This window comes from Labeo rohita, chromosome 4, assembly GCF_022985175.1.
Source record: "Labeo rohita strain BAU-BD-2019 chromosome 4, IGBB_LRoh.1.0, whole genome shotgun sequence".
Classification (NCBI taxonomy): Eukaryota; Metazoa; Chordata; class Actinopteri; order Cypriniformes; family Cyprinidae; genus Labeo; species Labeo rohita.
The window spans coordinates 3,665,156-3,679,436 of NC_066872.1; the positions used below are offsets into that span (position 1 = coordinate 3,665,156).

At 36.4% G+C, this 14,281-nt stretch overlaps 1 protein-coding gene across 2 annotated transcripts in view; it reads left to right on the top strand.

Moving 5' to 3' along the window:
• Positions 1–248: 248 nt before the first annotated feature.
• LOC127164364 (NACHT, LRR and PYD domains-containing protein 12) overlaps positions 249–14,281 on the top strand; it is a 623,074-nt gene continuing 609,041 nt past the window's right edge. Inside the window, exons 1-5 of one of the 2 annotated variants that reach the window (XM_051108271.1) lie at positions 249–1,614; positions 1,782–1,955; positions 3,134–3,307; positions 3,466–3,639; positions 3,759–3,932. In XM_051108271.1, coding sequence (XP_050964228.1) covers positions 401–1,614; positions 1,782–1,955; positions 3,134–3,307; positions 3,466–3,639; positions 3,759–3,932 — 1,910 coding nt within the window. In that variant the 5' untranslated portion in view covers positions 249–400. The remainder of the gene's footprint in view (positions 1,615–1,781; positions 1,956–3,133; positions 3,308–3,465; positions 3,640–3,758; positions 3,933–14,281) is intronic. The other variant, XM_051108272.1, reaches the window with a different exon arrangement.

Sequence of the window (14,281 nt, forward strand, 5' to 3'; positions counted from 1 at the left end):
ATTCTGAAGATTGATGATGCTTTCAGGACCAAAAAACACAGGACAAACCAATCAATTGTAATAAATTATTTACATTATTAAGGAAAAATAATGAGGAAAGATTGTGCTGACTAAAGGCATCGCTGGCATTGGAAAAACTGTCTCTGTGCACAAATTCATCCTGGACTGGGCTGAAGGAAAAGCCAATCAGGATATACACTGTGTGTTCCTGCTTCCATTTAGAGAGATTAACATGATTAAAGATAGAGAGCTCAATCTTCATGAGTTCCTACTGGAATTTTATGATGAATTGAAGGACCTGGAGAAATCAAAGTTATATACAGAATATAAACTTGCATTTATATTTGATGGACTTGATGAGAGTCGACTGCCTTTGAATTTTAAAAGTGAAGAATTGAAGATGGTTGAGAAAAGATCATCTGTAGATGTGCTGTTTACAAGTCTGGTGAAAGGCAAGCTGCTTCCATCAGCTCTTGTGTGGGTGACATCACGACCAGCAGCAGCCAATCAGATCCCTCCTGAGTATGTGGGTTTATTTACAGAGGTGCAAGGATTCAATGACCAACAGAAGGAGCAGTACTTCAGAAAGAGAATCAAAGATGAGAATCTGGCCTCCAAAATCATCTCACACATTAAGACGTCTCGTAGTCTCTACATCATGTGCCACATTCCTGTGTTCTGCTGGATCACGGCCACAGTACTTCAAAATATTCTCATCAAGAACAGTGAAGAGAACATCAGCACAACACTGACCGAAATGTACATTCACTTCCTGCTGATACAGATGAACATGAAGAGCCAGAAATATGATGAAAAAGCAGAAAGACAACGCACAAAGCTTTTACGTTTAAATAAAGAAATGATTTTGAAGCTAGCCAAACTAGCATTTGAACAGCTGAAGCAGGAAAACATTGTGTTCTATGAGGACGATCTGAAAGCATGTGATATTGATGTGAGTAAAGACACTGAGTTCACAGGAATGATCGCTGAGATCTTTAAGATGGAAGATGGACTTCATGAGACAAAAGTCTACTGCTTTGTGCATCTGAGTGTTCAAGAGTTTCTCGCTGCAGTGCATGTGTTCATCTGCTACCTGAACAAAAACATGCAGGAGCTTCAGTTTTTCTTTGACAAGCCAGAAGAAAATATCACATTGCAGGAGCTACTGCAGAAGGCTGTTAATAAAGCCATGAAGAGTCAGAGAGGACATCTGGACCTGTTCCTGCGCTTTCTGATGGGCATTTCACTGAAATCCAGTCAAAACCTGCTCCAAGGCCTGATCACACACACTGAAGACACCACAGAGAGCATCACAAAAACAACTGAATACATTAAACAAGAACAAAATAAGGATGGTATCTCAGATGAATCTTTAGTTAACCTATTTTACTGCTTACTTGAGCTCAAAGATCATTCATTATATGAGGAAATCCAGAGTTACCTCAGTTCAGATGAACATCCAGGAAGAAACCTCTCATCTTCAATGTGCACAGTGCTGACATACGTACTGCTCATGTCAGAGAAGGTGCTGGATGAGTTCAACCCAAAGAGGTTCACGTCACCTTCAAACTACAAGAGACTCATCCCAGCTGTGAGATGCTGCAGAAAAGCACTGTGAGTAATTTTACTGACTGATGTTCAATTAAATGTTTTGTTCTACATCACTAAACAATTAAATCTCAAAATACAATGTGAAATATTTTCCCCAAATATTAAGAGTACAATAAGTTATTGCAGAAAAGAAACTGAAAATTATCCGACTAAACATTCTGTTTTGGCAGATTTGACAGGTGTGGTTTTGATGAAACATGCTGTGAAACTGTGTCTTCTGCTCTACAACAATCAAACTCCCATCTGACAGAGCTGGACCTGACTAGCAATCACCTGAAAGATTCAGGAGTGAAGCTGATTTATGATGGACTGAAGAGTTCACACTGTCGACTGAATATACTGAGGTTTGACATTCACTTTCACTGAATCACTATGTTCAAATATGTGGATAAATAGGTGTCTCATAACTATAACTAGCAGATATTTCCCTGTCTATATTGTAGTATGATTGTATCAGTGGCATTTTTTTCCAAGAACACAAGACAGACAATGCCTACTCAAAAAACCTGATGAGAAAACAATTAGTGTTCACAATCATCCTGGAAAACCTGGAATACCTTTAATAATACCTAAACTTTCTTAATGACTTCTTTAAACAGTTTGTTTCAAAGAACTGTTTTATATTAATTTAAAAACATGTTCCCTTTCCGTATGGATTTATTTATTACAATAGCTTTATTTTTATTTCATCAGTAAAATCTTCAGCTGAGGATCATATTATTCTTGATTCTTGCCTTGTATGTGTAGGACAGATTCAGTGTGTTGATAACTTGACAACCACTGTGACTGGATCATTGAATCAGTGAGTTGAACTGGATCAGTTTGATTCATGAACGATTTACTGCAGTGTTGAGCTCAAATGCACAGATGAGACATTTTTCAGCCTTTGAAGTTGTGACATTTTCATAAGTTACTTATGAAAATGACATATAAATGTGTAAATTGGTGACATTTTATAATAGGTATACAGTAATAAAGTATTTACAAATTATTTGCAAACTGTAATTAATCAATAGTTTATAAACTGTTGTTAAAACAGTAGTACTCTATAAAGTACTCTATAATTACAGTAGTACTCTATGAGTACTCTATAAAAGGTCCTTATAAAACATAGAAACACAATGTATGTATTTGTGCTTAATGTATTTGTTAACATTTTAGGAAACACTGAATATTATTACAATTAATGTGCAATATAGGCTGATTTAAAACATTTAATGTATGACATTTTCAGATTATCTGTTATTTTATATAAAGTGAGAATAATCTGCGGTTAATAAATTGTCAACAAACCATTATATTTCATATGAGGTAATTAAACACGTGAATATACAATGAATAGACTATTTGTATATAGTCTATTAATGTATTAACTACAGTTTATAAACTACTAATAAACTATAACAGTTTTGAAATACTTTAAAATGCTTTGTTAATCTATTATAACATGCACTCCAGATTATAAAATATATAACCTATCTAATAAATTCACATATGACTGATTGTTTTGTTCTCTCCACAGGCTGTGTGGGTGTGATCTCACTGATCAGTCCTGTGAAAGTTTATCTTCAGCTTTACAGTCATCAAACTCTGTCCTGAGAGAGCTGGATCTGAGTAACAATGACCTGCAGGATCATGGAGTGAAGCTTCTTTCTGATGGACTGAAGAGTCCAAACTCTAAACTGGAGATATTGAGGTTTGAGTTTTGAAATACTTGATTGATTTGACTGATTGATTTTATTATTATTATTATTATTATTATTATTATTATTATATTTTTATTTTATATATATATATTTTTAAATCACACTATTAAGATTAATTCTGTTAAATTACTGTGTTGTTCTTGTTCAGATTGTCCATATGTAATCTCACTGCTCAGTCTTGTGGGAGTTTGTCATCAGTTTTGAAATCCTCAAACTCTGTCCTGAAAGAACTGGATCTGAGTAACAATGACCTGCAGGATTCTGGAGTGATGCTTCTTTCTGAAGGACTGAAGAGTCCAAACTTTAAACTGGAGATATTGAGGTTTGAGTTTTGAAATGCTTGATTTGATTGATTGATTGATTTTTTTATTATTATTATTATTTTTAAATCACACTGTTAAGATTAATTCTGTGTTAAATTATTGTGTTGTTCTTGTTCAGATTGTCCATGTGTAATCTCACTGCTCAGTCTTGTGAGAGTTTGTCATCAGTTTTGAAATCCTCAAACTCTAAACTGAAAGAACTGGATCTGAGTAACAATGACCTGCAGGATTCTGGAGTGATGCTTCTTTCTGAAGGACTGAAGAGTCCAAACTGTCAGCTGGAGATACTGAGGTAACTGGTTTTCAATAAAATAATTAACAAAATGCTACCACAATAAATGGCCATTGAATTTTGTCAACAAATATTTAATCTGCTCTCAATGCAATGCCAGAACAAGAGATAAAAACATTCTCACAGGGCCAGCTCTTGGCAATTTGCTTTCGTAGGCAAGATTTTCATTGAATCATTTGTTTCACAAACTTTGATTAGTTGAGTCGTTTGATTCATGAACTGTTCAGTTGAATAATTTGCTAGTTTTTTGCGTTTTCAACTTTCATAATTGAATATACTGTTAAGTTTTGAAAGGAAAAGTGTTATCTACAATAATTTCTACATTCTGAGTTTGAGTGAACATCCAATTACAATTCTTTTTATTGGGTCACTAAATGTAAAGTTTATTATTGTGAATTGATTTGAAAGAAACACAGTATTTGTTTTTTGAGAATTTACTTTATTTTTGTCACATTGTGTGAAGAGTGAAACCTCGTCAAATTGAATTGAACCTGTTGAACTGCTGATTTTCTGGTCTTATAAGAGACAACAGGATAGTTTGTGACAATTGTTTAAATCTACTCCTAATTAATTGTTGATTGCTGTGATTCTTCTGCTTAAAGCAAACTACAAAGAGAAAGAAAATATTTCACTAATATAAATCCCTATACAAATCGGATTCACTGTGTTGACCATTCACTCACCAGTAGCATCATATCCTCTCTCCAGTAGACGTTATTTTCTTCTGATCGTTGGCCCATATGGAACATTAAGCTAGTGTGACACGCTAAGCACGTTGTACTCTACATCAAGAATTTGGGTGTTATAATGTGTTCAGCTTTATTTTTAGATAAACAGGTTACTATTGTTGTGAAGCCTGTGTTTATCAACTCAGAATTATTTCTAAAATGAAATCAGTCCTCTCTTTAAGGTCCTGGAGACTGTTATTCATGCTTTTGTATCATCACACATCAATATTTGTAATTCTGTATTTTTGGGTATTTCACAGGGTCACTTATCTCATCTTCAATTAGTGCAAAATGCTGCTGCCAGACATTTGACTCACACAAAGAAGAGAGAGAGAATTACCCCAGTTTTGAGTGATCAGGGTTTAATTTTTTTAATTTGTAATTTTGTTTGTGTGATTATGTAATGATGCTGGAAAGCACTTTGGTCAATGGCAGTTGTTTTAAATATGCTGTAGAAATAAAATGTGTATTGTATTGTATTGTATGCTGCCAGCACTGTGAGTTTGGGCCACTTATAACATAGATTTAAAAATAGTATTTGCAAATAATATTTTTATTTTTAAAATATGTACACATTCTCTCTTCATTGTTTACCTAGTATGCCGCAAATGACTCTACAAAAACTAGAGAAGTGTGCGTCATTGGATATTACTGATAATAATAATAATCTCAGTCAATTTGACACATTTCTTCAAACACAGGTCTTAAGTCTAAAAGGGTTTTAATTCTAAAAGGGGATGGAGTCGGTAGACTAGGTTGTGTAACGAGGTAGAGAAGATGAAGAGTGGAACAGGTAGACCAGTGGTTCTCAACCTTTTTTTTTTTTTTTACCCATTATCCAGGTCCCTCACCGCCCCCCATCAAATTGTCCTCACTGAATATTAAAGTTGATTATTATTTTGTTTATAATGAGGTATTATTGTGTATATAACTGTTATTATATTTACAGTAATTCAAATGTGTGGGGTCATTATGGTTTTTAGGAAACGAGATTTCCAAAGTTTTCACTGACCAGCTTAAATATATTTTGTAAATATAAACATATTTATTCATAAAATATTTATTTATTTATTTTAAGTATGCAACGATATATCTCCAAAAAAGTTGGGACAGAGGCTGCTTTGAAAACAGCAAGCATGTGAATTGGTAATAGGTGAGGGTGTCATGTTTGACTGTAAATGGAGCTTCTCAGTCTTCGCAAGCAAAGCTGGATCATGGCTTAATTTTTTATATATATATATATATATATATATATATATATATAAACAAAATAAAACTAAGTTAGCCAGTTAAAAGATCAATTAAATAAAGGCTAAAGAGAACAAATGACAAATTCTTAATTTTTTGGCATTTCACAAAACGCCCCAACTTTTAATTGGGGTTGTAGAAAGTAGTGTTGTCACGATACTGGAATTTCTAACTTCGATATGATACCGTGAAAAATATCAATATTCGATACCATTTTCGATACCACGAAAACTGCCACAATATTATTATTTTTTTTAAACAATTAATTTTTTTTAATTTAAAGATATATAACAAATCTAGAAGATGACAATGAGGTATATTTTACATGAACAAAAATGTATTGAGGTACTACACTGCTACAGCCCTGTTCAGCTTCTTAGCTTCATTTGAGTTTGCTTCATACTTTCTTTGCTGTTCAAATACAACTGGTAGTGTTGGTTGTGAGCGTGTTGTTTTTGTTGCAGGTCGAGTCTTATCTTCTTTCTGGTGCCAAACTTTAATAAACGTTTTTTGTTTTGTTTTGTTTTGTTTTTAGACCACACTTTTAAAAATGAACTGAACGAACTAATCTTAGAACTTAATCTAGGGATGGGCGATATGGGCTAAAATCCATATTGCGATATACATTGCAGCCTCTTGCGATAACGATATATATTGCGATATATAAATTATAATAGAACCATTTCAGAACAGGTTACATAGACCCTTAGGAAAGCCAAACTGCTAATTTTTTTTTTTTTTTTAAGAAATAAAGAAACGTTGCATGTCGTTTTGAGAACATTTATTGTGCAAAAGCAAAATTGTAATTAAACAACACAATGTTGCAGATAAATAAACTAAATGTAGTGCCTTTTAGAAAGAAAGACTTTTCTTTTAAGTCTTTGGTTCTTAAATGCCAAGTTGCAGAGAACAAAAAAACTGGTGTCTTTTTTAGTTAAGGAACTTACACTGTACTGAAAATACTTCCAGTATTAATTAGTCAAATAAAATTGTGTAATGCACAGAACCTGCAGCCTAAGGTAACGCATTTGGTTTTAAACTTTTTGTTCTCCTAATGAAATTAAAACTGGTGTCTTGTTAATAAAGGAATGGACACTGTAAATTAGGGATATACTTCCAGTATTAGGCATGGCTATTTTAAATAAAGAAAATTCTTCCAAGTGTAGTGCACACATACTTCAAATGAAAACATTATAAAGAGCTAAATGAAAGCACAAAATAAATAAATAAAATACTTCCAGTATAAGGGACATATAGGTCAACTAAAGAAAAATTTTAAAGTATAAAAGTTTTTTTGTGCCATGCCATATATACTGTAAAAAGTGCAAATGTAGTTTTACTTATTTTCTTAAAGGACACAAAATATGCAAAGAACAGAAAAACTGTCTGGTGTCTTCTCAGTTAAAAAGCAACACAACAACGAATCCTAAAATCAGGCACTCACTGAGATTTTGTTAATACACACCATTTGTCATTTGTTAGGCCCTAAAGATTATTAGCCAGGAACACAAGCTTGTCCACAGTCTCTGGCTTCAACAGAGACTGGTGGCATGTAACAATGTTGCCACCAAAGCTAAATGCCCTTTCCGAAGGAGCACTTGTGGCCGGGATACAGAGATATTTCTGGGCCAGTCTAGCCACCCTTGGAAAATTAGCTTGGTGCAGCCGCCACCAGTCCAGTGGGTCAGTCTCTCCATCACTTTTTAGCTCCACTTCGATGGCCTCTCTGTCAGCGAGAGCAGCTGTGCCATCAGAGGCCTTTTTGAAAAAGCTTCCCAGGCTCCGTTTAACCTTCTTCGATTGCCTCTCAACAGCTGCTTCAGCACAATCAGCACCAACAGCTGCAGCTTCTGTGCTTGTGTGTGGCAGTGGCTCTCTGACCATTGCAGCTTGCACCTCCAACAGTGACAGAATTTCTGCTACCGCTCTGGTCTTGATGAACTCCTGGTGGTTATCAGCTATATATGCATCTTTAAACCGTGGGTCGACCAAGGAGGCCATATCCAGCAGGTCAACCATTTTTGGGTCTGAGTACTTCTCGTTTAAGTACTCTAGGATGACTCTTTTCATGTCCTTGGTCAGCTCTGTGTCATCATCAGCTGCAGCAAGAACAGTGTTGTTGAAAAGATGGAGAACAGGTTTGATGTACGACACACTGACATAATCTTCTCCAGACAGCGCGTCTGTGAATTCCAGCAGTGGGCCAAGGGTCCGGCTTATAGATTCCAAGACATCTGTATCTTGCCAAGTGGGTACCAGGTGTTTGGTTTTCCTGTCTGCTTTCAGTACCTGTGATAGGGCCTTCTCTTGTTCAAGCACCCTCTGGATCATCATCTGGCGTAACCCCCACCTTGTTGGTGTTTCTGTGATGAGCCGATGAAAGGGAAGATGGTGCTCTGCCTGGGCTTTCTTCAACTCCTTACTTCTTTTCCAAGAGTATGAAAAGGCACTCATAATTTTCTTGCATACGCCAACAGCACGGTCAATTCGGGGGTCTTTCACACTTTTTTCTGTTGACAAATTTGTAAGATATTATTAGTTAATTTCATCTATAATCTCTCTCTCCCCACACACACTGAACAACTATCATTACAACTACTGAAATGCTTGATTAAGATTGAATGAACATCACTTAACACAAATGCAACATTAAAATAGCATTGGGTATACAACTGATCAGAGGCAAATTCTACATCTCTAAACGCAAATGCAACATTACTGTGCAGTAATATAGGCAAATATTACAGTATAATGTTAAAATATTATAATTCTGCACTATTATATGAATATTACATGAATTATTTTTGTTATATATATATATATATATATATATATAACAAAAATAATTCATATAATATTCATATAATACCAAGTGGGTTTATATATATAAATATTTATTAAAATAATAATATTATGTATATGCACAAAATGTTTTAACCTACCGATGGCAAGGTGCAGCCTGTGTCCAAAACATTCCAGCCTGGTCCAATCATTCAGAGACGCTGCCTTGACCATGTTCGTTCCGTTATCAGTAGTAATGCAAACTTGGCGTTCTTCTTCAAAACCCCATGACACAAGCGCTTCCTTGAGTCCTTGTGCAATCTCCTCGGCCTTATGTTCAGCGGGGAAGTACGACGTCTGCAAACACCAGCTACCAAGATTCCAATCATCCGTTATATAGTGAATGGTCAGACTGAGGAAAGGCTCCATGGTACGGCTCGACCACAGGTCCGTTGTAGTAGCAAAGTATTTCAAGTCACACAGCTCTTTTTCAACATTTTCGCGGAGCTCGGCATACAATTTTGGCATCTCTGTTTCTGTGAAGTATTTGCGGCTTGGCACCTCATATCGTGGATCAATAGCTCTGATCATGGCTTTAAAGCCGCGTCTCTCTACCGTTTGAAAAGGGACCATGTCCTTACACAAGTAAACAGTTATGGCCCTAGTAATTTCAATCCATCGTGGGCTCTTCCTAATATAAGGAGTACCTTTTGAAAATGACTGTTGGATTGAGGTTTGGATCAGATCCTGTTTTTTCTGTCTTGCATTCTTCGTACTGGATTTTGCGGTTGGCTGCATTGCCTGGCAATGCTGGTATTCGACGACATGTTTAGTTTTGAGGTGGTAGAACAGATTAGTTGTGTTACCTCTCTTAGCTGGAACTTTTGCCCCACACACTCTACAGAGTATATTTTGCTGCTGCTCGTCGGACGGCTTAAAGCCAAATCACGTCCAAATAACAGATGTTGCACCAGTCTTTTTCACGAGCTCCTCTGTTTCGCTGACGCTTTCAGCCATGTTTATTCAAGATGATGCGTTGCAGCCAGCTGCAGCTCGTTGCTCTAAATTTCGTGGGTAAATTGCATCATCAAACATGCATTATCACGATAGTGCAATAGAATTAGAATCTCTATCGTAGGCCAATTTTGTATCGTTTATATCGCATATCGTTTATATCGCCCATTACTAACTTAAGCTAATGGTAATAGATATTTGTTAACATTAGTTAACATGAATAAACAATGAAAAATACTTCCAAAACATTTATTAATCTTAGTTAAAAGTTAATTTAAACTAACATTTACTAATACATGAACTAATTAAAATCCAAAGTTCTATCTGTTAATATTTTTTCATTGGACCAGAGCTAACATGATCCGTTGTCTTTTTATCACCTACCGTTATCAAAGATTAAAATATACTGTAACTAATGCATTGCTCATCGTTCATAAATGCTGGTTAATACATTAAAATTATTTGATGAACAGATTTTAATGACGGACTCACATATATTCACCGATCCACGCGAAAACAATGCTCAGTTGCTCACTGGATCGACATCAAGACAAATTGCAGAATTTAAGTAATAATTTTTTGAATAAAGTTAAATAAGCACAAGCTGAAATACATTAAATGTAGTAGCAGAGCTACAGCAAGCAATGTTTAGTGTTATAAATCCGTTTGTCCTTTGATGCAATGTCCATGTCTTCATTGAGAGTGTGGGTCATGGTTGCTTAGCAACGGCAGACGCCACGGGAGCACAAGTGACAGAGCGCTTTGGAAAGGAGGAGAAATCGGTGCTCCTCGCGTTTTCCACACGTTTTTAGGTGCGATATGTGAACACCCCCTTTATTTAACCAGAGCAAATGAGACGAAACAGGCACTGCGGTCACGTGTGGTATTTGTCAACGCGACTTTGGAGAGAAATGAAAGTGACAGCTCGGCTAGTATCGGTATATCGATACTTTGGGAAATTAGTATTGGTACCGTTCAGATATTTCAGTAACGATATTTATCAAAATATCGATATTTTTGACGACACTAGTAGAAAAATGGGAAACTTATGCTCCACATTTTTAAAATAGTTACTATTTTAGTGCTGTCCTGATTTATATATTGTTATCTTCAATTCAGTTTCAAATCTAGCTTTTTTGACAGTGTGTTGTGCCAGCTATAATATTATTAATAAGAAATGTTTCTTAAGCAACAATCAGCATAATTTCTGAAAGATCATGTGACACTGAAAGCTGTAGTAATGTACTGTAGATTAGCACGAGAAGAAAACACATTTTAAAATACATTCAAATAGAAAGCTTTTTTTTTTCAAATGGTAGATTTACTGTTTTTACTGTAGGCTGTTATTTTTTTTTTTTTAAAGTGCCCCTATTATGCCTTTTCAAATACGATCTTTCAAGCAGTGTGTCATGTAGCTGTATGTGAACATAAACTATCTGCAAAGTCGTGAAGCCGACAGTGCATGATAAATAAAATAATTGTCAATCAAAATAAAGAGTTGGCTTACAAACGCCTGAACAAATCGTCAGGAATTTGAATCTTTTTCTGTTACGGCCGCATGTCACAAAGTAACACATTTGCATAATGTCCGCCCACAAACACAGTAACAGTTCCATGTGGTTTGTCATGTCGAGAAGACGCTGTATTCTAAGCTGTGAGTAAATTTTTGTATTCACTTCCAAAAGATGGATCTACGAAGAATGAATTGCCTAGCTATAGTTCACAATATGTAATTTTGAATGTTATATTGTGTAACAACCCTGCACATGTCTTGCTAACCGGCTACCTCACGATTCTGTAGTTCTGTTGTTCAGCTGTGGACCCACTGTAGTCTAAAAATGTGTGATGCAGCGTGACTGTCTGTCTGTCTCATTAGTTGGAGTAATGATAAAGGATGCCACATAAAGCAGCTTTCAGACCGAATGCGGAAAGCACTGCGCTATGAAACCCATTCATTTCAATTGCTTGCTCCACATGAGGACGGCTTGTTTCTGCATTGATCAAGGCTCTCACGCTGCGCTCAAAATTTGTAATGAGTTGAACTTTTGCTGCTGTGCTCTGAAGGGCTGCACTGAACCCAGCGGCCAGCGCAGCGCTTTCTGTGTTCGGTGTGAAAGCCACTTAATGCATAATACAATGTTAACGTTTACAACATAGAGATGTGTCCAGTTCGCTTACATAAGCAAATTGTGAGCACTTTACACAGTAGTCCGTGCTAACTTGTCGATTTCATCTTCAGACTCCGGGTCGAATTGGTAAGGTAAAATCGATGCCGTCTTGTCTATGTATTGACAAGTCTCCAGGGCTGTCTTTCCGTTATGGCAATGGGCGTTTTGTTTTCCGACACATGCTGTAGTGGTAGACCAATCATAAAGGACTGCGCCATCTGACCAATCACAGCAGTGAGGGCTCACGGAAAAGAGGGGTTTAGAGAGACTGATTCTTCAAACTGCTTCGCATGAGTCGTTTAGGAATCATTTAGAAATGAGGTAAAATGAAATCTATTTTTGGAGAAAACTAAAGTGTTTTTTGACCTTGCATACATGTAAACCTGTTTTAGGAGTCTCAAAAAACAATATTAGCAACCTTTGAAATGGCATAATAGGAGCACTTTAAACAAACAAATGCAACCTTTTTTATGAACCCATTAACAAGTCATATTGACCTTTCTATAGTCTATATTTTATTTATAATATATAGGCCTGCTTTGAAAGCATGTATCTTAACACCCAAAACAGCTCATACATTTTTTAATGTCACTGAATGGCACATGACATTCATCACATTTTTGATTTATCATGAAGTATCATTATCATTAGAAGCGAAAAAGGACAAGTTGAACAATAGATATAGAAAGTGCATTTTTACGTATCCAGTAAAGACAGCGTTAGGATGTGGCAGACTATTTTCTTTTGCAAGTTTCAGCTCATACATCTTTGGTGTAAACTCGTCTTGACCAAACGCCCCCCAGGAACAGCTCAAATGCCCCCCTTTCAAATATATTGCTTCCAGCACCCCCCGATGCTGTCCAAACCCCCCCATGGGGGGCGGTACTGCCCCCGTTGAGAAACACTAAGGTAGACAGAGATGAGCAGAGAGGTGGATATGAAAAAGAGGAGAAGGAGAGGGAGAAGAGATGAGTGGAGAGGAGGACATTGAAACTGTAAGAAAACATGGATGGAGAAGAATTGTAGAGTGAAGTGGAAAGAGAGGTAGAAGATAAAGACAAATTTCAGATGAAATCAGAGTTACCCTAATAGACTACGTAAGAAAAGCTAGAAGCTATGGAACAGATCTAAAGTCTTTAGAAGAGTTTGTCAATACAATTATTTAGAAATATTGTGCTTAGATTTGTAGTCTTCCTCGGACAACTTCTTTACATGTAAATGTCCAAACATTATTCATAATTGAAGTTTGAGAACATTCAGGTGGACAATCAAGATTATTTTGAATGGAACAAGAGCATTATTGATATGATGGTCCAGAACAACATCACCAGCCACAAAGGAAGAGACCTGTGGAGATGATGAGAGGAGCTTGTCAAGCATGGATTCAGCCTTCTCACATTTTTCTTTTCCTCTATGATGTACAGCACAGCATGTGTGTAGTGTAGATAAAATGCAATGCAGATGAAATTCTCTTCCAGATGTAAATGAAAGGCAGGATCAATTTAGTGTAATTCATGTATGACAGCAAACAAACACACACACACACACACACACACACACACGTATACGTATGTACAGGGGTTGGACAATGAAACTGAAACACTGGCCAATATAGTGTTGGAGGTTTCATGGCTATATTTATGCAGCCTGGTGGCCAGTCTTTACTGATCGCTCATTCCACCAATAAGAGCAGAGTGTGAAGGTTGACTTTGTGCACCCAATAGCTCAAACATTGTACCCTGAAGGTGGTGCCGTGTATTAGGATGATAATGCACCAATACACACAGCAAGACTGGTGACAAGAGTGATTTGATGAACATGAAAGTAAAGTTAAACATCTCCCATGGCCTGCACAGTCACCAGATCTGAATATTATTGAGCCACTTTGGGGTGTTTTGGAGGAGCGAGTCAGGAAATGTTTTCATACACCAACATCACATAGTGACCTGGCCACTGTTCTGCGAAAGGAATGGCTCAAAATCCTTCTGGCTACTGTGCAGGACTTGTATTTGTCATTCCCAAGATGAAATAATGCTGTATTGGCTGCAAAAGGAGGCCAAACAGCATACTAATTGTGGTCTAAACCCAGGTGTTTCAGTTTCACTGTCCAACCCCTGTATGTGTATGTATACACTGATCAGGCATAACATTATGACCACCTTCCTTGGTTTTCTTTTTTTTTCTTTTTTTTTTTTTCTCCTGCCAAAATAGCCCTGACCCATCAAGGCATGGACTCGACTAGACCCCTGAAGGTGTGCTGTGATATCTGGCACCAAAATGTTAGCAAACCTGACAAACCTTGAATCTGGCTACATAATGTTCAGTGATTTGGGGGAATATTTGTTTTATCCTGATAATGCTAAATGAGCACAAAAAGATCTTTTTTTGACCAGCTGTTTTTATGGAATAA